The sequence below is a fragment of the Engraulis encrasicolus genome, unplaced genomic scaffold, assembly GCF_034702125.1.
Source record: "Engraulis encrasicolus isolate BLACKSEA-1 unplaced genomic scaffold, IST_EnEncr_1.0 scaffold_27_np1212, whole genome shotgun sequence".
Lineage (NCBI taxonomy): Eukaryota > Metazoa > Chordata > Actinopteri > Clupeiformes > Engraulidae > Engraulis > Engraulis encrasicolus.
In genome coordinates this window covers 1,703,867-1,726,280 of record NW_026945566.1, presented here as the reverse complement: position 1 = coordinate 1,726,280, position 22,414 = coordinate 1,703,867, and the positions used below count along the sequence as shown (strand labels likewise).

General features: G+C 41.6%; 1 protein-coding gene across 1 annotated transcript; it reads left to right on the top strand.

Moving 5' to 3' along the window:
* The first annotated feature begins 2,612 nt into the window (after window positions 1-2,612).
* On the top strand, window positions 2,613-21,763 carry anxa5b (annexin A5b). Its single transcript, XM_063193008.1, has 13 exons — window positions 2,613-2,706; window positions 3,006-3,036; window positions 9,615-9,699; window positions 10,960-11,054; window positions 13,482-13,595; window positions 14,054-14,144; window positions 14,867-14,946; window positions 16,044-16,094; window positions 16,308-16,401; window positions 19,113-19,208; window positions 20,865-20,923; window positions 21,040-21,162; window positions 21,512-21,763. The coding sequence occupies exons 2-13, from the start codon at window positions 3,034-3,036 to the stop codon at window positions 21,569-21,571; spliced, it is 951 nt and encodes a 316-aa protein (XP_063049078.1). The 5' UTR covers window positions 2,613-2,706; window positions 3,006-3,033; the 3' UTR covers window positions 21,572-21,763.
* The last annotated feature ends 651 nt before the right edge of the window (window positions 21,764-22,414 follow it).

Genomic DNA, 22,414 nt, shown 5'->3' with positions numbered 1-22,414 from the left:
CCTTTTAGATGCTTCTGTCCCGGGCCCAGCCAAAGCTGTCAGCGGCCTTGAATATATTGATAACTTTCTTGGAGCAGAATAAGGGCACAGTGGCTCAATGAGCTATAAGACACCGTACCATTGAGTGAAAGTGAAAGAAGTGAAAGCCCATTGGGAAACTCCAACTCCCATTGTCATTGTGACACAGCACTCCACAGCACACAAGTGAACACTGCACACTGCACACAACGAAATTGCATTTATGCCTCACCCGTGCAAGGGGGCAGCCCTCAGTGGCGCCCCATGGGGAGCGGTGCGGTGGGACGGTACCATGCTCAGGGTACCTCAGTCATGGAGGAGGATGGGGGAGAGCACTGGTTGATTACTCCCCCCACCAACCTGGCGGGTCGGGAGTCGAACCGGCAACCTCTGGGATGCAAGTCTGACGCCCTAACCGCTCACCCATGACTGCCCATTAAGCTGGTGACCTGGGTTTGATTGCGGCCCAAGGTCCTTTGCCTCCTTATCCTCTCTCTCCCACTCATTTCCTGTCACATTCTTTCACTGTCCTGTTCTAAATAAAGGCAAAACGCCTGAAACACACCTTTTAAAAAGTAAAATGGATGACTCAAGTGATCAGGTGATTAACTGCCGTGCCGGAGAGAGAGAGTGATGGGGAGGATGCTCTTCATTGCACCCCTGTAGACAGCAGAAGTAGGGAGCTCACCCTGTGCAGAAAGTGATGCATATTTCTACTTTCTTTTGATCAGGGAGCAGTATTGGTGGTACACGTCATAGGTCAACTGTGACATTACATTACATTACATTACACTTAGCTTTCATGCTTTCATTTATTCAAAGCGACTTACAACTATTATTTTTCAGGGTATTGGTTACAGTCCCTGGAGCAATGTGGGGTTAGGTGCCTTGCTCAAGGGCACTTCAGCCATGGATGGAGATGTAGGGAGAGGTCAGGGGAGATTCAAACCGGCAACCCTAGATTGAAAGACCAACTCTCTAACCACTAGGCCACAGCTGCCCACCCTGCATATGCACCCTGAGGAGCATAATGCTTTTCACTGACTACATAGCCACCAGTGTTAATTTTGTCAGCTTTTTTTTATTTAGTCGTAGTCTTAGTCACAATGACGAAAATCAATTTTAGTCTTAGTCATATTTTAGTCATTGCCTTCCCAATTTAGTCTTAGTCTTAGTCTAAATGACGAAAATCAATTTTAGTCTTAGTCAATTTTTAGTCATTTTAGTCAACACTGTACATTACAGAACTTCTCCACACACTTTTAACATATATCATTGACTGTAGAGAATAAACCTTCTCCGCACACTGCTTCTCTTTTTAACATATATCACACTGTACAGAATAAAACTTCTTCACACACTGGTTCTCTTTTTCTCTATTTTATTTAACACCAGTGTTAATTTCGTCAGCTTTTTAAACATTTAGTCTTAGTCTTAGTCACAATGACGAAAATCAATTTTAGTCTTAGTCATATTTTAGTCATTGCCTTCCCAATTTAGTCTTAGTCTTAGTCTAAATGACGAAAATCAAAAAAGGGCATTGACGAAATATTTTAGTCATAGTCATGGTTGACGAAATTAACACTGATAGCCACCTGTGATTGATGTATTCCTGGGAAGGGATATGTGCTCTGTATTAGTTTTTTGTAAAAATCCACTGTCATTTATTTTGATTGGGTGATGTTAAGATGTGGGATGTTCCTTTCACAACCGTTGATGAGTGGATGTAGGCTACCTCCTCTATGCTGAATCATCTTTGTCTCTGACAACTAACTGGCCCACAAATGCAAAGGGGAAGTGTTGCCCCACCGGGACGTAGATCCACATGTTCTGGAGTACCAAACCAGGGTCACAGGGGGTCCATCGCATGGAATTGTGGCTCACATCCAATGGTTGTGCCTCAAATGTCACTGCTGAATTTGTAGCAAATTTTTTTTTTAGAATATTTTGAAATACTGAAAAAAGAAAATCATAGCCTATGACTGTGCAAACCATATTTAGTAAACTGACTGACTGAGAGTGCAGAGGTGGTGTAAATATTCAGTCAGCTTTTTTCCCCACATAAAATGTAGCCTACATCATGACATCTAGATCTAGGCATCTTTTTTGTAAAACAAAGGTTTTTAAAATCACATTATGGTTATTTTATCTTAAAACACTTGAGTTATAAAAAAAGTTACCAGATCAGGACACACATTGTAAGCCTACCTACCCACATAGGCCTACCCTTATTTATCTGTGTAGTAGGCAGTAGTAGTAGTAGTAGTAGTAGTAATAATAATAATAATAATAATAATAATAATAATAATAATAATAATAATGATAATAATAACAATGTTATCATTAGCCTACAGGAAGAAAAAGGAGAAAAAGAATAGTAGGCCTAGGCTAAATGAATGATTTCTATCTCAAAAGTCAACACTAAGTATAGGCTATGAGAACGCGCATGACTTTTGTCGGACTTGTTTTATGTTACTGTACATTTTAGCAGCTACGGTAATATGAGACGCTTGGAGAAAACACGGAAGTAAAAAAACTACACTGCCCATGAGATCTCAATGAACACAGTTTTCATTGGGGTGTGGTTCCACACACGGCTCAGCCCAGTAAAGTTTTATCCCTCTGACTTTATCTCGCCCTACTCATCCGCGCAGCGATTCTGCATACAACTAGCGAACTGCCCTCCTGGTAAGGCGAGTGTCCAGTTGGCACATCACTTTTTTAACTTTTTATTCCTGATAACAAAGGTAGACTTAAGTGTTAGTAACAACAGGTAAGCAACGGAGTTACCTGTAGGACGATGTAGGTTTGCGGCAGGTTGCATGTTTCCAAGCGAATGTTGGCTACAACTTCTGTGCGCGATGCTGTAGAAATGCTTTTCTACTACTGTATTGTGATGTACTTACATTCATTGTTTCACTCATTTTTTATCTTTATAACTTATATATATTTTTCCTAATGTGGTGACATTTTCTGTGTTCTTCTAGCTCCTAAGTTAACAAAAGAAATACTACAATGGTGAGTATATTTTTTTGCAATTTATTAGGCCTATTTAACCAAATTTTGGTTGATTAAGTTTTGTGCCCTAAGGAAAGTTTCCAAGAGTATATTCAAGCATAGGCTATTCAAACTACTATGCTAGTATCCAGGCAACACCCACTATGGTCCTCATCAAATAATCATTGAGCCACACATTAGAATACTCCACTATGTATGGTGTGTGTTTAATAATGAATAACCTCGGCTAGGAACTGGAAAGATGTCATCTCTGCACCATTTCAGGACTCTGGAGTTTTAACACTTTGTGAGTGTTATGTAATGACTAACTTTTCCATACAGAAAACAGATGTTTCCAGTTTGGTAGACGAGTAAGCCTAATGAACAGTATTGTTACAGTTTATTTGCGAAGCCGTGAAAGACCATACATAGTTGTGCATTTGAAATGGCCAGATGGTCAAAGTATCGGCTAACAGTTTAGTTTTGTCCGCCCTAGTTTAAAGGATTGTGCATTTTTGCCATGATTTCTATCCAGGCCTCAGACTTGTGAGCCGATGAGTCATATGTGTGGGCAGCCAGCCTGGTGGGGCGGGCCCTTCGATTTCCTCTTTTTCTCTTTCTCTGCCGGGCTGTACTCCTTTACTCCTACTCGCTACCGTCACCATGATTTAGGTTACTACCTGGCCTATACCGACATGTTTTCTGTCTCTAAGTACCTTTATTGCCCTGTTAGTAACCTTTCAGTTGTTCCAACGGTAAAGCCAGGCAGGCAGTTTTGTTGGTAAGGGGAATTCTCTATTCCCAAGCCCTTTTCCCTGTTGCTGCAGTTACATGGGTGGGGCTCAGTGGGATGAGAGTAGTGGGTAAATAAACTCTCGACAAACATTGATAACAGCTGTCATCTTGCACAAGGACACCTAATTTTGGCCCTTTGTTTAAGTGCATGCACGGCTGCGAAGTTGTCCTATAATTACACCCCTACACACACGCCATCGTTTTTTTAAAATACGATTCCAATGAAGAGAATCAAGGACACAGATACACAGATGAGATTAATCTGAAAATGTGTTGCCAAAGCTGCCACATAGCTTGCACGAAAGGAAAGATTGTGTAGATAAAGTGAAGCCAGCCAGATTCAGGATAAGTTTGGTATTCTGTTTTGTGTGTGTGTGTGTGTGTGTGTGTGTGTGTGTGTGTGTGTGTGTGTGTGTGTGTGTGTGTGTGTGTGTGTGTGTTGTTCATCCATGCATGTGTGTGGTCCTAACAGTTACATTAACTCCTGTACACAATACATTTAGCTTTTGAATCTAAGGCCTCTTGGCAAAAGTGTGCTATTTTCAGTAGAAATATTCAAAAGGGATGCGTGTTGCACTCAGACTGTTTTTGTGGCTGTTCTCCTCAGTTAGATCATTGATACTGAATAGGGAGTTAGACTAATTCTGTGTCTTAGATGGCGCCCTTGTGCACCTCGGCCACTATGTTTCAGTGCGTAACCAGTACGCCATACACACTGAAACATAGTGCCTGAAGTGCGTAACCAGTACGCCATACACACTGAAACATAGTGCCTGAAGTGCATAACTAGTACGCCATACACACTGAAACATAGTGCCTGAAGTGCGTAACTAGTACGCCAGACGCACTGAAACATAGTGCCTGAAGTGCATAACCAGTACGCCATACACACTGAAACATAGTGCATGAAGTGCATAAGTGTACCATCTGAGACACCGCAGTAGAGAATGAATTGCATGGGACTGAGTCTATAGTTCAGGGGTGGGGAACCTATGTTTCGAGGGCCGTTTGCGGCCCTTGAGGCCGTTTTATCCGGCCCCCGATATAGTTTTAGTGTTATGCAGCTTCACGTGAAATATGACATATTTTGTAAGGGAAATTTAGAAAAATACATTTGCAATACAATTAAGTTCTATTCAGGGGACCTAGAGAAGGTGTGTTCTGTTTTAAAGCTAGCTGCCTTCAATATAGGCCTAACGAGCAGGAAGAAATCCTGGTTTGTGTTCGTAATACGGCCCTCAGAGGACTTTTACGGCCCTCGGATGAATTTCAAGTGGCCCCTTGAATGAAAAAGGTTCCCCACCCCAGCTATAGTTCATACAGAATATTGTATATTGTTCAAAGATCTGGAACCTCTATGCACAGCCAGGTTCCAGGTGCTGGTGAAGTGCAGTCATCAGTAATCCATAGTAAAGAAGAAGGATCACCGCACACTGGTGGACTTAGTTTTGCTGTTTTTTATTTAGGTGAACAACACGATTCGCATTGCGCTTCGTCTGGTTCACCCAACGAAGCGCAATGCGAAACGCGTTGTTCACCTAAATAAAAAACAGCAAAACTAAGTCCACCAGTGTGCGGTGATCCTTCTTCTTTACTATGGATTGTATATTGTTGTAGCACATGTGTCCATAGCTGTAGCAGCTCCATGACTCAACCGTGTGCATGGTTTTGCGGTGTCCCAAGAGGGGGAACTTATGCATGCAACACCAGTGTGGTTGGAAGCAAACCCACGGGGAAGACAGACAAGCCTAGTGTAGGTGTGAGTCATAATACTTCGCTACTGCAGTGAACACAACTTGTAAGTTACATCCCGAGAACCAACTGTGTTCCACAGCAAACTGTAGATTGCCATCATGTGTCCAGCAGCCGGCCATTTAGTCTGATTATCATAGATTGGATTTGGAGCCAACATGGCAGGGATGGTCGTGGAGATGAGTAACCTGTTTTGTGTTGTCGTCGGCGAGTCATTCCACACACCTCTTTGCAGCGGGGTCGTGTAATTGAGACAGTGTCAGCAGCCTTGTCTGGAAGTTAATTTGGTAGCACATGATGAGGAGTCAGGGAGGGAGGGAGTCAGGAAGAGATGGTTGGTTGGCTGGTTGGCATTCCTCTGGAATACAGGGTCTCTGTTGTTTGGAAAAACATTTTGGACACTTCTTCTCCGAGGTCCCACCCAGATGATGACCCATAATGCCATGCGGTGGTGGTGATGCAGCTCATTCTGAAAGACCATTGTTGTGGATGACCTCCCTGAAAATAGACATAGGGCCCAGGGCTTGACACTGACACCTTCCAACCAGCCAAATGCTGATAAAATTTGGCTGTGGCTAGTAATACTTTCAGTGTCACTAGCCAATTTGGCTGGCAGCTTATTCCTTGGTATGACATACGTATCATAGTAGCCTACATTCTGTTGGTCACCCCTATTCTATCAATTATTTGTATTTAAGTTCAAGAAGAAGGTCAATAACTCAGTTTCTATTTGCTTGATATACTTCCATGTAGAAAGTTATACACTGATCTTGCTTTAGCACCTCATCTTCTGAGGTTAGACGTACACAATCATGATAAAGAAAAAAAAACAATATAAAATCTGTGGCTAGTGGAATACCTGAATGGCTAGTGACTCGGGAAAACCAATTGCCACAGTGGCCAGTGGGTGGAAATGTTAATGTCAAGCCCTGATAAGGCCAATGAGTATTCTATGCACACAGTAGCATTCGCTGGTGCTTTTTATTTAGTTCAATTAGCATGTGTGGTGTCACTGTAATCGGTGACTTTATTACCTAGGTCTTTCTCTGGTCAGATGTTTACCGCTTTAATTGCTTTTTTTTCTGGGGTGAAGACTTCATTCATTGATTTGGATGCATCAGTGGGACCTTCTGTGTTAAGTGGCAATCCTTAGAGATTACTTCTTACATTCTTTTCTACCTGTCCTCTTTAGTGTGTGTGATGTAGCCTCTTACTGCAGCAGGGGTCGCCGGCGACCCTATTCACTTGCTGAAAATGCTTAACTACATCATAACAACATTGCTGTGACATTACAGAGAGCCATAGTGCTGTGCTAAGGGGTTAATATATGCATTATTACATGAATAGGAATGCCATACATACAGTATTATAACTGGCATACAGTATGTCTAAATGTCAGAAAGACTTGGTTATAGATTGATTTGGTTATTGATTTGATTCTAGATTTTATTATTATACTTATTGAGATACTTACACGCACGGGCATGTGTGTGTGCATGTGTGTGTGTGCATGTGCATGTACAGCCTTTTTGGCCTCTGTGTTCGCTCCATCCCAGGGAAGCAGGGCAGCGTACACTAGTACTGTACGCTTGGAATAGCCAGTGGACTTGAGTCCGGTCCAGTTTGTTTCGGACTCGATAACCATGTAGTGTGATCACGGACGTTCCTGATCTAAACCTTCTTTCAGTCAAATATTTAGTTAATAAAGCAGTCTGTGGTTGTGTCATTGCAAAATTTGCTCATGGAAAGATTCTTCAGTACAGCAAATCAACTGTGCCTTGGTGCCAATTCATTGCTTGAAGAAGGTCTGTAGACCGAAACGTTGCATTAAACCATGCAAATGTGAACAGTGTAACGTTGGTGACCTAGGGGTTCCACTCCTATCATGCACCTGACCAAGGAGGTGTGCAAGAATTCTTCACTTACTAAATTATACTAGTGTACAACGTGTACAGTGTAAATGCAGACCAGGCAACAGAGACATCCGTACATCGGATGACGCATCCAAGGGACTCTTTTGAAAAATGGCTTTATTATAACGCCTAAATCATTATTGATTCATTAAAACACTCCAACATGTTTCGGCCATAGAGCATGGCCTTCATCAGGTCAGAATCAATCAAGGGAGCATCCAATGGTACAACCAGAGATTCTTTAGTATATAGAGATATGCCAACATAATAGGTTTCTATGGGCACTAACGTGACCAGGTTCCGGTCTGCCTAAAGGGGCGTGTCATAATGCTCCTACAATGAATAGAACAGTCCTTAGGTCTGCCTAGGTCTGCCTAAGGGGGGCCATAATAGAACCAGGAAACAATGGGCCAATGGAACCTCTCTCTCTCTACTCTCTCTGGTACAACTGCACTTCACTATGGGATGAGCGAGACTCAGTTAGTGTGTGTGCACTTGAAATGTGTGTCTTTTGGGGGCCTGTAAACCGGGCAGGTACTTAGTTAATGAGTTACGGTTGAAACAATGGTCCTTGTGATTCCTCTGAAGATCTAACCCATCGAGTCTCCTCCACACTCACCGGGTGCCGCTTTAAGCTAATGAGAAACCAGAGCTACTGTATCTGTAAAATCAATGCCATTGATCTTTTTCATCCTCAGAGATTATTTGACATATTCCCTTCTAGATGTCCTCATGAGTGTGTGTGTGACTGTGTAATTGTGTGTGTGTGTGTGTGTGTGTGTGTGTGTGTGTGTGTGTGTGTGTGTGTGTGTGTGTGTGTGTGTGCGCGTGTGCGGGCGCGCATGTGGGTGTGCGGGTGTGTATGTTTGTCTTAATGGCCAGCAGACTCAGAGTCATACAGAGACTATTTGGGCGTGCTCATGCTATGTAATTTATACCATATCCAAATATACTTGATCCGTAAAGCCTGGTTCGCTTGAGGAGTGTAATTGCTTCATTGTGTTAAGAGGAGGGAACTGAGGTTCTGGTTTGTTGTGTTATTGTGTCCAACTCCAGTTCAGTTATGTATATAGTGTGATGGAAAATGTGTCCTTGCACAGTTAGGACTTCCATGCCACTCTCTTCGCTTTGAAACAATGGTTAGTGAACATCTTACCCATTGTGTCTCCTGTACACTCAGGATTGTAGCTTTAAGCTAATGACAAACCAGTGTGTATCTGTGCATCAATGTTATTGATTTTCTTTGCACATGTTGGCCCACTAAACAAACACACACATGTGCAATGACACCAACTTGTTACCACACTTCATTTGCTAAACCAAGATGCTATCAACCTCAAAAGATATTAAAGTCATTTGTTTCCATAGCAACTGATTAGGTTGTTCGGTGATGGTGTCATAAAACCAGCCAGATATGTGGTAGAGCTTATGTTTGTTCCTCCACAGCGGTGCATATATTTGTCTTGACATCACCATAAATTATAGATTGGGAAGCAGATTGCGATTCTGAGGAAACCGCCATAAACCAAGGGTTCCTTCCTGTTCATGGCCAACTGATTTCTCAGATCCGTCAATCGTCAGTGCAAACTACAATAGCTCAAGCGTTTAACCGTTTTTATCTTTCATTCACAGTTGTAATTCAACAGTATAAGTGTTAAAAGGGAGCGATTTCTGTGTTCGGTTACTGGAGCTGGTGTATTGTTACTGTCCCTTTAAGTGAAGGTCCTCCCAGCAATTCAGACTTTCCAAGTGGAAAAAAACTGCCTTGGAAAAAAGTAGATTTCCTACCAGGTTAAGTTGGGCAGTGTTTATATGCGGCAGTCTGCCTCAGTGGTTTAGCTCTGCTGTGTTTCCATTTAACCCTCTCCGAACATGCAGAAACTCACACAAGTCTGTGTGACATCTGTAATGTGTCCTGCCACTGGAATAGGGGTTTTTAAGCGGTGCATTGTTCATTTTTATTACAGTGTGTAACAACACAAAAAAACGCTAGCATGTCCACAATCCACAAACACCCCGTCCCACAGCATACACAAAGTCCATACTATATATGCAGTACAAGAGTGGCCAAGAGTGCTTACTTCATTTCATCTGTGCTCACTGGGTTTAACTGAATGTACTTGCCTGTGTTTCCCATAGGCTGGAAGAGGCTCGGTAAAACCCTTCGGTGGCTTCAACGCCAGTGACGACGCTGCGGCCCTCAATAAAGCCATGAAGGGTTTAGGTGAGCAAGCTGAATGAAAGATCTGACCCCTGCAATAGGAGCTAACCGGTCTACCAGATGTTTTGTTATAGTATACATTCTATGTAAAAGAACATTTTGTTCTTGCAGTAAACATTACTGCGTTTCATTCTGGCTGTTTGGGAGTCGCCTCTTGGCATTTAGAAAATGGCTGTTGTTGCGTGATGTAGTGTCATGAAATTTGGCTGACAGCATCATGTGATATATTGTGTGTGGCCTGATCCGTGATTCATCATCCCCTGCCATTGATTACCTGACCAGACAATAACATGCCAGCCAGTGAGTCAGGATTGTTCAGTTTAATAAGTAGGTGACTACAAAAATATCGATCACAAGGTTAATGTGGTTATACTAAGTGGGAAATGGGACGAGACGTCAACCGCATGAGGAAATGTAAACATCTCATGGGTGTAAATGAGGTGGTTTCGGAAACTCAGAGCATGCATAGAAACTTAGGAAATGCCAGAGGATGAACATCATCCTGTAGTGGAAAGGTATGTGTCAAAATGTCTTCAGAAGGAAGCCCATGCTTCAGTGCCCCAGCTGTATTTAACGTAAAGTGAAGTGGGAGAAACTATGCATTACACAAGCACACAGCTTGAGGTGTCATGTTACCTCTAAACAGACAAACAAAAGGTTGGTGAATACTAGTGCCCCCTTCTCAGCATTCCGGGGACAACTTTCACTTTCTGTGATGTTGACAGAAGATATGCTTGTCAGGACATGTCTTGTTTTTAAAAAAGGGTTGTAAAAGTAAGATGTCTTTATTTCTGTGAACTACGGTTACAGTTGACAGGCAGACTACTTTATAAGTATGATAAAAATATGTCATCTGATTGAAAAAGTATTAGCCATGTATCAATCAGAGATGACAATCAGATAAATCAGAGAAATGACAAAAGATATACCGGTAGATACAATATACTGCTGATACAGTAGGGTGCTGTCTGAAAGCTTCTTCAGGCTACCTTATTGCTAGCTTTTTGTTGGGAATGACAGAGATATTATCAGTTACCATGAATTGCAGGCTAAATATCACTATCAGCATGATCACAGAGAGGAAATCCTGTTTCCATGTAATGTATCAACATGTCGTGTCTCACCAGGCACACAATCATTCACCCAAAAGTCTCTGATTATGTTACCATTTTTTGGGCCAGTGGCATCAGTGGATTAAAAATATTTTTTTTGTGTAATAGGTTTTGCTGTTTTTCATTCCTGTTTTTTTTGTTTTTTTATCAGGCACTGACGAAGACACCATTCTTCAGCTTCTGACCGCTCGCAGTAACAACCAACGGCAGGAGATTAAAGCCACCTATAAGACTTTATTTGGCAAGGTAATCTGATGCTGAATACACTGAATCGTTCAGAATCAGCTGAGCGGTTTAAACAACTCTGGCCTTACACTTTATTCAACTAGTCATTACCAAACTGTGAAAAAACTTAACAGGCAAACTCAGAGGCATAAATCTGAGCTAATATAAATATTGAGTTTCCATATCTATGAAATTCTGCATTGTGGTGCGCTGTGGAGTAGTGCGTTTAGCCCCCATTTGCATGTTTGCATGCCCATGAGTGCCCAGTGTAACGGAGGCTTACTAGCACAGAGTTGGCATGGAACGTTGGTAAACCTCCCTCCGATAGCCTTATATAGTCTCGTGCCGTTGGGCCGAGAGACTAGTCTCTTGGCCCAGCGGTATCGTACTGTGTCTCCCATTGCCGGAACATTGTAGTTGACGAGATCGCACGTTCGATCCCCGAGGGGGGTGAACAGGTGCAAGATGACCTCCGTCACACCAGGTTCCAGTACAGCCTGCGTAATTTACCAACCCATCCCCATCTCTATCTCCTAACTTCTTTCTCGTCTCCCTTCACTATACTTTCTGAAATTAAAGCACAAGAACCCGATAAAATTATCTAAAACAAAATTTGCCTTGTAATATCTATATACAATGTAGTAGTAACATCCCTGATGAATATACAGTAGTCATTGATTCTAACACGCTGACTGATTGGTTCCCCAATAACAGTAGTCCTCCCTGCTTGTGTAAGCTGTTTCAACTTGTACATATGAAGCTCTTGATTCATGTAAAAGTTTGCTCAGTGCAATCATTTACAAAACTGTAGAAATGGGCCCTGCAATAGTTGTGCTGGTTATGAAGCCTTGCTATTGTTAAGAAAAATGTAGGAATTGTATGTATCTCCTTTGAAACTCTTTGACAACACCTGTGCAAAGTTGTACCACCACAGCATTTTGTTGGTAGTAAATGAGTATAGGGACCACATACCAGGTCTGGTGCAGCAGTCCCTCTGAGGGTGAAGTACAGTCATTACAGGGGCTCCCAGCATCGATTTGGGCAGCACAGAAAAAGAGACAGTATCCCTTGGCATTTGGGTTTATCTGGAAATGTATGTTGGATGGATGTTTTTTTTGAGTTGGTGCATGTTCATACCAGAGACAAATAAAAGGGAAATAATAAATCCCTTTTGTGATTAAGAATAGCCTAAATAACCTTATCTGAGTGGCCGGAACAACTTTTTGCCTCATGAAAACATCTCTCTTTAAAACATAGGATCATAGATAGGATTTCATTTTCTGACTTTCACCTCTACAAATAAAAAAAGAGCATGTAACAATCTGAAGTTCACACCAACTGGTTCCCCTTAAAGTTACTTTGTAACTGTTTTTATAATCGCAAGTTCCTTATAACAGATACTGTATAATACATTTATATTATCATAACTTTCTAAAGAGCCATAAATGTCCAGCATGGTCTTCTACTTTGATTTCATGTCTTCTTCCTCTTTTCACATGGAGGGCAAAAGATATGACTCAGTTTCCTTCTCCAAAAGCGTCCGTCCTCTTGTTGATAAACAGTTATGTCTTCCAACTCCCAGTTCCTTCTTTCCATTTCCACTCTCACTCCATCATCCGTAACTACAGGCAGGCAGACCCTAGAGCAATGGTTCTCAACTGGAACAGTCTTGGGACCCACCATTTTCGAATCTCATTTGGTCGTGACCCAATTTTTTTTAGCGACACTCGAATGACTGGTTGCACGCTACTATCTCGCATAAACATTCTGATTTTATCTATGACGCCAGATGACACAAGTTCAATCGCCTATCAAAATAAAAGTTGTAAATTGTTGCAGGAAAAGTTTTTTTTTTTTTTGTTTTTTTTTTAGCGAATCAATGAATTACGATTTTTTTTTTTACACCACGGCTCCGTGACCCACACATGACCCCTCCGCGACCCACTTTTGGGTCGTGACCCACCAGTTGAGAAACACTGCCCTAGTGTATGCCTGATATCAATGAGAAAACAGTACCTTTCTGCGCATACACATCAGATTATAATTAGATTTCTGTAAACACAGACTGCCTGTCAGGAAGTGTAACTAGCCAGATCCCTCAGACGCTGTACCTCAGTGGAGTTAAACAGCATCTAAACTAGCCCTTTTTAGGTCTAGTGGTTGAGCCAATAACGAGGGGATGCTTTACAAGTTCAGTTGGTAAGAGCGAGTTAGCCACAGACAATAAATCATGCTCAATTCCCATTCTCTCGCTTCCATCATGACCTCTCCCGCATGCTGTACTGTACTACATAACAGTGAACAAGCTTTACATTCCTGTGGTCTGTGGATTCCCCGTGCTATGGGCCGCTGGGCTGGCTGACTGGCTGACTGGCTCTATGTGAAAGTGGGCTGGAGACTTGAGCTCTTGTGGGTCTGTAATACTAATGTGAATCTCGTATCCCTCAGGACTTGGTGGATGATCTGAAGTCGGAGCTGGGAGGAAAGTTTGAGACCCTCATTGTGGCTTTAATGACTCCTCCCATTGCCTATGATGTGGAGCTGGTCAGGAATGCCATTAAGGTACACAAACAATTATATATTGTATTGTACTGTGTATATACAGCAAGCAAGACCCTTAGAAACATCAGTTTGTAATGCCAATAGAATTCATCTTGAGATGACATAAGCCAATAAATTGTTTTATTAGTCTTTGCCTTAGTCTTAGTCTTTATAAATCTTAGTTTAATTGTAACACAAAAACATAGTTTTAGCCATTATGAGAGAGGAACACAATACTGCCTGTCCGTTGTTCTTGAAATATAGTTTATTAATATTTAATATTTAATATTTAATATTTTTATTTATAATATAGTTTATTCATATTAAAATATACGCAGACACATGCACGCACCCACACAAAACACATCCGTTTCATACATAGTACAAAGTGTGGACACACATGCAAAGACAGACTTGGACAGGAGAGATTGGAAGGTGATGAGTCTTACGTCTGTGTCTCTGTCTTTACCATGCCCTAGGGAGCAGGCACTGATGAGAAAGTGCTGGTCGAGGTGCTGTCCTCAAGAACCCCACAGCAAGTCCGCCAGATTATCGCTGGTTACAAACAAGGTAATGGCAAGGTGCCCTTGTTCAACAAACTTAATTTATTAGGAGCAACTTTTCAATCATAGATCTTCTTCAGGCATCAGGCCAAGATGCCTGAAGAAAATCTATGATCGAAACGTTGCTCCTAATAAATTAAGTCTTTTGCAAGCAGTGTGCAGATCCTTTCACGGTCCTACATGTGACAGTTTTTTGATTTGGCACCAGCTGATGCTTTTTTGCTGGATGTGAGTACTTTCCACTACGCCCTTGTTCAACAAACCCACATGAATATGATGAATAAGACTTGATCCAAGTGAATATCCCGTATGCAAAAAAGGGCAGAATGACATATTCATCTCTGTGTTGAATGAAATCATCAAATCTGTCTGTATCAGTCACAGTGTTGCAGACATAATGCCCTGTGTAGCTATTACTGAGGCCTGCCCTTGTATCTGACAAACAATCAGTCTGTCTTCAAATCAGATAGTAATGTCATGTAATTCTCAATGACATTTGCTTCTGCTGTCCTCTTTGTTCCAAAAGTACTGTATGCTCTGCAGGCCTTAAGTACATGTATGAATATGTAGACATTAAGAAATGCTTCACTTCTAAAATGCTGGCGTTGTGGTGTTTTTTTTGCATTCACACGTATTGTCCTTGTAGTTTCAAAAGTACTGAATGAACTGTCCAGATGAATATGTGTCTTCATCTCTAAAGGTCGGCATTGTGCTACTGTATTTCCCCAGAGTATGACGATGACCTGGAGGAAGATGTCACCGGGGACACCAGCGGCCACTTCAAGAGGATGCTGGTGATTCTGCTCCAGGTGAGGGTTTACTAGTGGTGTCAACAATGATCCGGCGATCCAATCGAATGCGGGGCATGGACGATCCAGAATCGATCCGGCAAGTTCCATAATCGATCCGGCAATTTTTTTTCAATTACTTCCATGGATATTTCGGGAGCAAATGAATGTTAAATTAAATAAAAGCACTTCAAAACAGACTGATACATACTGATACAGACGGATACATAAAATAGCCAATGAATTGTTGCTCAGTGTCTGACTACTTGTATTGCCTCATCATGACTGATTAAACATTTTCTTTGCTTTCAGTAGAAATGTAATGCATTGCAAAGCATTGTAGAATTGAATCGGATCGGATAGAATCTCATCGAATCGCTACCTCCCGAATCGTGATCGGATCAGATCCTGAGGGCAGTGCCAATCCACACCACTAGGGTTTACTTATCCTCGCGACATCCTATGTACTCCACCCAAAGATTTTGGCTCCGCACACCGTCTGGCAAAAGCCTTCAGCTCGGTTCTCTCAGTGTTTAGCCAATCAGCAAACAGTTGAGAGTGATGATGCGGAACTCACCCGCGAGCTCCGTTAGTGATTGGTTAAGGTAACTATATTCACACTTTGTTTTTTGTTATTTGTTTGCTTTTGCAACGCTATATCGTAACAGGCATGCTAATAAAGCACTATATGGGTTTTAATTTGAGTTTGGTGCTCCAATTAATTTAAATGATAGAGTAAGATCAGACCATCTCCCATTGTCCACGGAGACGGATTCCTCATGGCTTTTGCCAGACTGATTGACGGAGTCAACAGTCGACTTTTCGCCCAGGCTAAGGTTTACTCACTGCAGAGATACAAACCTGCCGAATGCATTTCATGAAACCAGAGTTGCTAACTACGTTAGCTACTTTGTTGTTTTGCAATGCAATTTCCCATTGACGACTACCCAAGTTACTAACTGGCTAACAACTATGTTTTTTGAGAAATGCACCCCTGAGCACTCTGCCGCTTTCAGATGGTGGTGATACCGAAGATGTTTAATTCTACCTCTTCTTCTTCACTTGTCTCTGATGATACTGTTGTCTACAATGACACTCAACAACTTCTGTGTTCACAGGCCAGCAGACAACAGGGAGTGCAGGAGGGCACCATTGACAGCGATGCTCAGGTCAGCTGTATTTTTTATTTACCCCTTGTTTAAAGGATCAGCGTAAACAGTGTCAAACAGTCTTTAATCTCTTCTTTGGTTTACGTTAGTCAAGATTGAACACTGCCCTTGTGCGATTGCCACATCACTATCTCCTTTTATTTGCATGTTTATTTGAATGTAGTTAAATGTGGACATCTGTGTCCCTCCCCCCTCTATGTGTGTGTGGTATAGACCTTGTTCGCTGCAGGAGAGCAGAAGTATGGCACCGATGAGGAGCAGTTCATTTCCATCCTGGGCAACCGGAGCGATGCTCACCTGCGCAGAGGTGGGGCCATAGCAGGGCCGCTGACAGGTTTGGCTGGGCCCGGGACAAAAAAAATTAAATGGGCCCCCCTTCCTCCTTCAACCCCCCCCTCACCAAAAAAAAAAAACCCAACCACCAAACGACCATTTTTTTTCAAGAGAGACCAGGTGGCCAGACTACATTGGTATCAAAGTAGCCTCACAAATCAATGAGGCATACAATAACTCCATAGTAAATGATCTATCCATCCAATTATCCATGCATTTTTGCCAACATTTATTTAGAAATGAAACAAAGTAAATAGGATTCACATCATTAATAACACAAGTGTACATGTAATTTACCTTAGCAATTTGAGGGCTTGCACATCAAAACGTGCCTGACTGAATCAGCTCTAGTTTGCTAAACTGACTTCAAGTGACGTGTGATGACAGTGAACAAGTAAGCAGCACACCAAGACGTCAGTCTTCCCACACCAGGAATAGCCAAACACAGGAACAAGTCAAGTTGCAGAAATGTATATGCAAAACGGATGTACACTGTTTCTCCCCACAAAGTTAACAGGTTGATAAAGTGTTAGCATTTCCGCTAAGCGGGATTTATACGCGCTAAGCGAAATAGCGTTGCATAATAGCGCAGTTTTAAAAGTTCTCCCTTGCCCTCTCCTTGCGCGCGACGCAACTTCTCATCATGTTACGATTGGGGCTAATGTACATATTCCTAGCTAAGGTCACAGATGGTCAGATTTGAAAAACAATTTTACTAAGCTGTGGTTATAAAATGATGCTACTGTGTGACTGATCATGTTTTAAACATGAATGCTGCAGTGCGTGTCTGTTTATGAAGGGAAACTTTTGCTTTGTTAGAGTTCTCTGCTATTGTTAGTACCTGCATCATCTGAAGAACTTTTTACTGAAATCCTGGGGCTTCTGGTGTCTTCATCTATTTTTCTCCTATCCTTCATTTTCTGCCCTCCTGGTTTGAACGACTGCTTCTTCAGACACCTTGGCAAATTGGCACGCACGAGCCGCGTTAAGTTGAAGCCGTTTTTTTCTTTCTCGTAATGACCGACCAAACCATTTGTGCACTGGGGGTGGGGGAGGTGGGGGTTCTTGATCCTTTTTAAGGACAGGAAAGGCAAAATATCTGCATCATTTATTTAATGTAAATATAGCGCAATCTCCCTCTCTGAAAAAACATCTTATTTTGAAATTAATTAGAACCATTAATCACAAACTTAATGAGGGCCCAGTTCTGGGCCCCCCTATCCCAGGGCCCGGGACAAAAAGCCCTTTTGTCCCCCCCTGTCGCCGGGGCTGGTCCATACTCACTCACCACCACACACACCAACGTCAGCTAGTGCATCACTAGTCATTCCACGCAGGCAAACACATTAACTAGAAAGTCAAAGAATGCGCGCACATCAGTGGCACAGGTGTTGGACAAAACGTAAGATAACTGAAAAGAAAATGAAGGTCCGCAACAGTGTTAAATGCTCCCAAATATTTAATGGCACAATGTTTCGGAATAACCGTCCTTCATCCACTGTGATGCACTGTGATGAAGGATGGTTAGTCCGAAACGTCGTGCCATTAAATATTTGGGAGCATTTAACAGTGTTGCGGACCTTTCTTTTCTTTTCAAACATATTAACTAGGCCTGTCGAACGATTAACTTTTTTGATCATGATTAGTCCCGGAAATTCCATAGTTAACTGTGATTAACCATGACTTTTGTTCCATGTTTAATTTTTTTTATTGTTTTGAATTTCAAGACCCAAGTTTAACCCATACGCTGGATGCAGTTTAATGCAATGAACAAAGCCTAATGCGAGATGAATGTCTAAGAATGTCTAATACAATTTATTGAACATTGTTATGTGCTTCAGAGGCTGTATTACGAGATATTTTGTTTTTTATAGGCTGGCTTAGTTTAACAGGGAATTTTGTGCAGGTGTTTTAGGAATACATTGGGTGAAAGCCCATTATACAAAGTTGTTCTGACCAGATTAACTCATGAATAGCTGTTTTATCATGTACGACTTCACATTTATGTCTTTCATTTCAGACAATTAAACAGTTAAACATTTACAGTACTGTACATTCAGGCAGTTCAATTTCATTTCTCTTGTCTATATGCATAGGCCTAGCGTAGGTGTGAATGGGATATACACGAGGCCCTGTGTAGGTGTAAATAGGACATGTGCTAAGCCTGGCGTAGGTGCAAATGAGACATACCGCTACGCCTTTTGGCTCCAACACTGATGCCCAATTCTGAGTTATATCTCTCATCAAGGCCTTTAGTTTGATGAATAAAACTCTTTTTTTTCCACACAAAAAATGCTACTTGCACTCCTTGGCTCTAAATACTCAAATTATATGGGCTTATATGCTGGAAAATTCTAATCGTGATTAAAAAATATATAATCTAATGACGATTTTACATGTTAATTTTGACAGCCCTGATATTAACATTTATTACGATGTCTAACCAAAGCCACTGTTCAAATCAATATATACATGAAGTATTCTTATAAGGGGCACTGAGGCACAGATGAATTCAATATGGTTTTACTAGTGGATTATGTATAGATAAAGGTAATTCCTGATGGAGAAAGCATCACTTACAGTGTGGTATAGGAAGATAAGGAAAGCAGCTGTATTAGTGTCACAATGTGTTAGACGATGTGTTAAAGTCAGACTTACTGACTCTGTATGTTGTTTATGTTGTAGTGTTTCAGGCTTACATGAAGCTCTCTGGCTACGAAATTGAGGAGAGCATCTCGAGAGAGACCTCTGGCAGTTTGAAAGAGGTTCTGCTGGCTGTGGGTTAGTTCATTTCTATGTCTCTTTGTCTACTTGTTTTTCTCAGATTTTCATTATAATTCTGTATTATTTTTTTCACATACGTAGTTTACTACTTTGCTACTTTACACATACTAACTCGCCAGTCAGGGGTGAATTTCTCGAAACCAAAGTTGCTTACTACATTAGCTACTTTGTTGTTTTCAATGCATTTTCCCATTGACAACTACCGAAGTTGCTAACAGGCTAACAACTTCTCTTTTGAGAAATTCAGCCCAGGCTTGTAGCTTCCTTGGTCCTTCTCTCCACCCCACTCACAAATCAGGAGTTCATTATCCAATAGCCCACACATGGCTTCTCTTTATAGTTGTTTACACCCCTGGGGTGAATTTCTCGAAACCAAAGTTGCTTACTACATTAGCTACTTCGTTGCTTTCAATGCATTTTCCCATTGGCAACTACCGAAGTTGCTAACAGGCTAACAACTTCCCTTTTGAGAAACTCACCCCAGGGTAGCATGTGGGTCTCCAGACACCATCTACAACCTGTAACTCCATTAGTGTCTACTTTCCCTCTGCTGATAAGACTTTAGGGTCACTCACTAAGGCCTGTGTGTTTCCATTCTTCTGTTCGGAATAAAATTCAACTATGATGTACATTTATATCCTACGCATCCCTTGTGGTGAAAGCGTCTTAGTATGAAAAGGATTCAGCAAATAAAACTAAGATATCTTTCTCATTGTCTATGTCGGCTATGTTGCAGACATGTGAAGCTTACTTTTATGACTAGAGAGCATTCACACAGCTTGCATGCATGATAGTCACGCCTCAGACATGGTGCAAGATGCCCTGTGGCTAGGCGTTATGTTTAGTGCCTTTGTCTGAGACACGAGGTGAGCCGTTAAAGAAAAGTGCTAATAAAAAGGCTGCTGGCTTGGCATTAGTTGCACCACAGCAGCAGCATGACTTCAGCAACTAGCCACACAGGAAGTTAAAGGGGCACTGTGCAGGAAATGGTCAAAAAAGGTACTGCAACTATGCTGCTTATTGAAATTGGGCTGCCTATTGCCAAATTTGATCTTTACATGAAAGTTTACTAAGTATTAAACAAATATTTTCTAGTATGGTCCAAGTACAGTCATTTTTGCAGCTAAAAATGGCTATTTTTGGAAATTCAAAATGGCGGACCATGGAGAAGATCCCCCTTTTCATGTATGAAAAGTGCAATTTTTCCAGTCATAATGAAAACCTAGAATTTGATGCTGGTGGTAAGTATTTATGAAAAAGGTAACATTAGTGAATGGGCAGCATGAATTCTGGAAATAAACAACTAAAAATCTCACACAGTGTCCCTTTAACAGCAGACAGTAGCGGGTCAGGGGTGCAGGGTGTTAGCTACGTTAGCTACTTTGTTGGTTGCAATGCAATTTCCCTTTGGCAACTACACAAGTTGCTAACTGCTAACAACTATGCTTTCGAGAAATGCACCCCAGCAAAGCCGGCACACTTTTTTCCCCAGATAGATTATATGAAATAGACTGAATAGGCTGTTAACAGTGGAATGTGAAAGGGAAATGCGCAACAATCAGATTTGAGTTCTTACTCAGCCACAATCAAAACCTGCCAGTAAAGAAATGAGATGCAAAATCTAATATGGTCACTCCTGCTTCTCTCACACAGTGAAATGTGCCCGGAGTGTGCCAGGCTACTTTGCTGAGATGTTGTACTATGCCATGAAGGTAAGTCTACTGCACTGACAATACTGATATATGAGGATATATTTATATATTTTTGTGTTTACTGAGTTTGTTATGCATTATCATCATTAATAATAATTTCCTGTCACGTCCATTAGGGGGCAGGCACTGATGACCAAACTCTCATCCGCATCATGGCGTCTCGCTGTGAGGTAGACATGTTGGACATCCGTCAAGAATTTAGAAGAATGTTTGCCACCTCTCTACATTCAATGATCAAGGTATTGTACCTACTGAACAGTATAATCAAACCACAGAAAAATAAAAATGTCTGTAGTAATGCTTACTATTGTAGATATTCAACCACCACACTACTGACACTATGTGCATTTGTGTGTGTGTCTGGGTGTGTGTGTGTGTGTGTGTGTGTTGCGTGTTCTTGTGTCTTTGTGTGTGTGTCTGTGTTTGTGTGTATGCGTGTTTGTGTGTGTGTGTGTGCGTGTTCGTGTGTGTGTGTGTCCGTGCGTGTGTGTGTGTATGCGTGCGTGTGCGTGTGCGTGTGCGTGTGTGTGTGTGTGCGTGTGTGTGTGCGTGTGTGTGTGTGCCTGCGTGCGTGTGTGTGTGGTACAGGGGGACACAGGGGGAGACTACCGCAAAGCCTTGCTCCTGCTCTGTGGAGGAGACGACTAAGCTGCTCAGCTCCAGCATCCTCCATCCCATCCTGACTGGGCAGTGAACGCACCAGGATCCCCAGGCTCAGCCCAATGCAGCGGTGGATGGATCTTTATTATAACTTGTGTTTTTAACAAAAGTCTACTCAGACATCAGAAAACTCATTTTGGTCTACTAATTTCCATTTGGTAAACTGAAGATATATATATATATATTAAAAAAAATACAATTCTCGTATTTATGAAGACTATGTTTATTAACAGCATTACCACAATTGTTTCATGTGTATTTCAATGTGATTAATCATGGTTTTATACCAAAGAAATGTATGCTTTTATTTTTGCACGCATGCTGTCATTACTAGCATTTCATGATAATGGTCGTTTCATTTTGAAGGTCTTAAGCAGAACTGACTGACTGAATTTTTGGTGCTGTGAAGAGCAGTCTGCATAGTCGACGTCTAGACGTTGAGGCATGACTCCATTCAATATCATGCTTTTCTCAATGACGTGTACTCAGATCTCTAAGCTGCTTGAAGTCATTTTTCTGAATAAAACCATTTTCAATATGCCGTCCTTGTATGTGTTGGTCATGTCATTACATGCAGTGCAGTCCACCTCTCCCTCAGATGACACTAAATCTCATGTAGTTAAACTTATCCATGCTCAAACTTGAATCGTACCTCAAAAGACTTAAAGGACCAGTTCAGTCAATTTCAATATGCTGTTGTATTGCTCACGCTACCCTTGACTTGTCAGTACCCGGTGATGCCACATTTTTCGGCTAAGCCCTTTCCGAGATATGAGCTATTCTAATGGAGGCAGCGTTTGTTTACATTTTGTAAAAAAAATTAACATAGGC

Excerpts from the sequence above, each read along its gene's own strand:
- anxa5b (XM_063193008.1), top strand. Across the intron at positions 9,700-10,959 it reads TAAAGCCATGAAGGGTTTAG|GCACTGACGAAGACACCATT; the intron begins GTGAGCAAGCTG and ends TTTTTTTATCAG. Across the intron at positions 20,924-21,039 it reads TGTTGTACTATGCCATGAAG|GGGGCAGGCACTGATGACCA; the intron begins GTAAGTCTACTG and ends CACGTCCATTAG.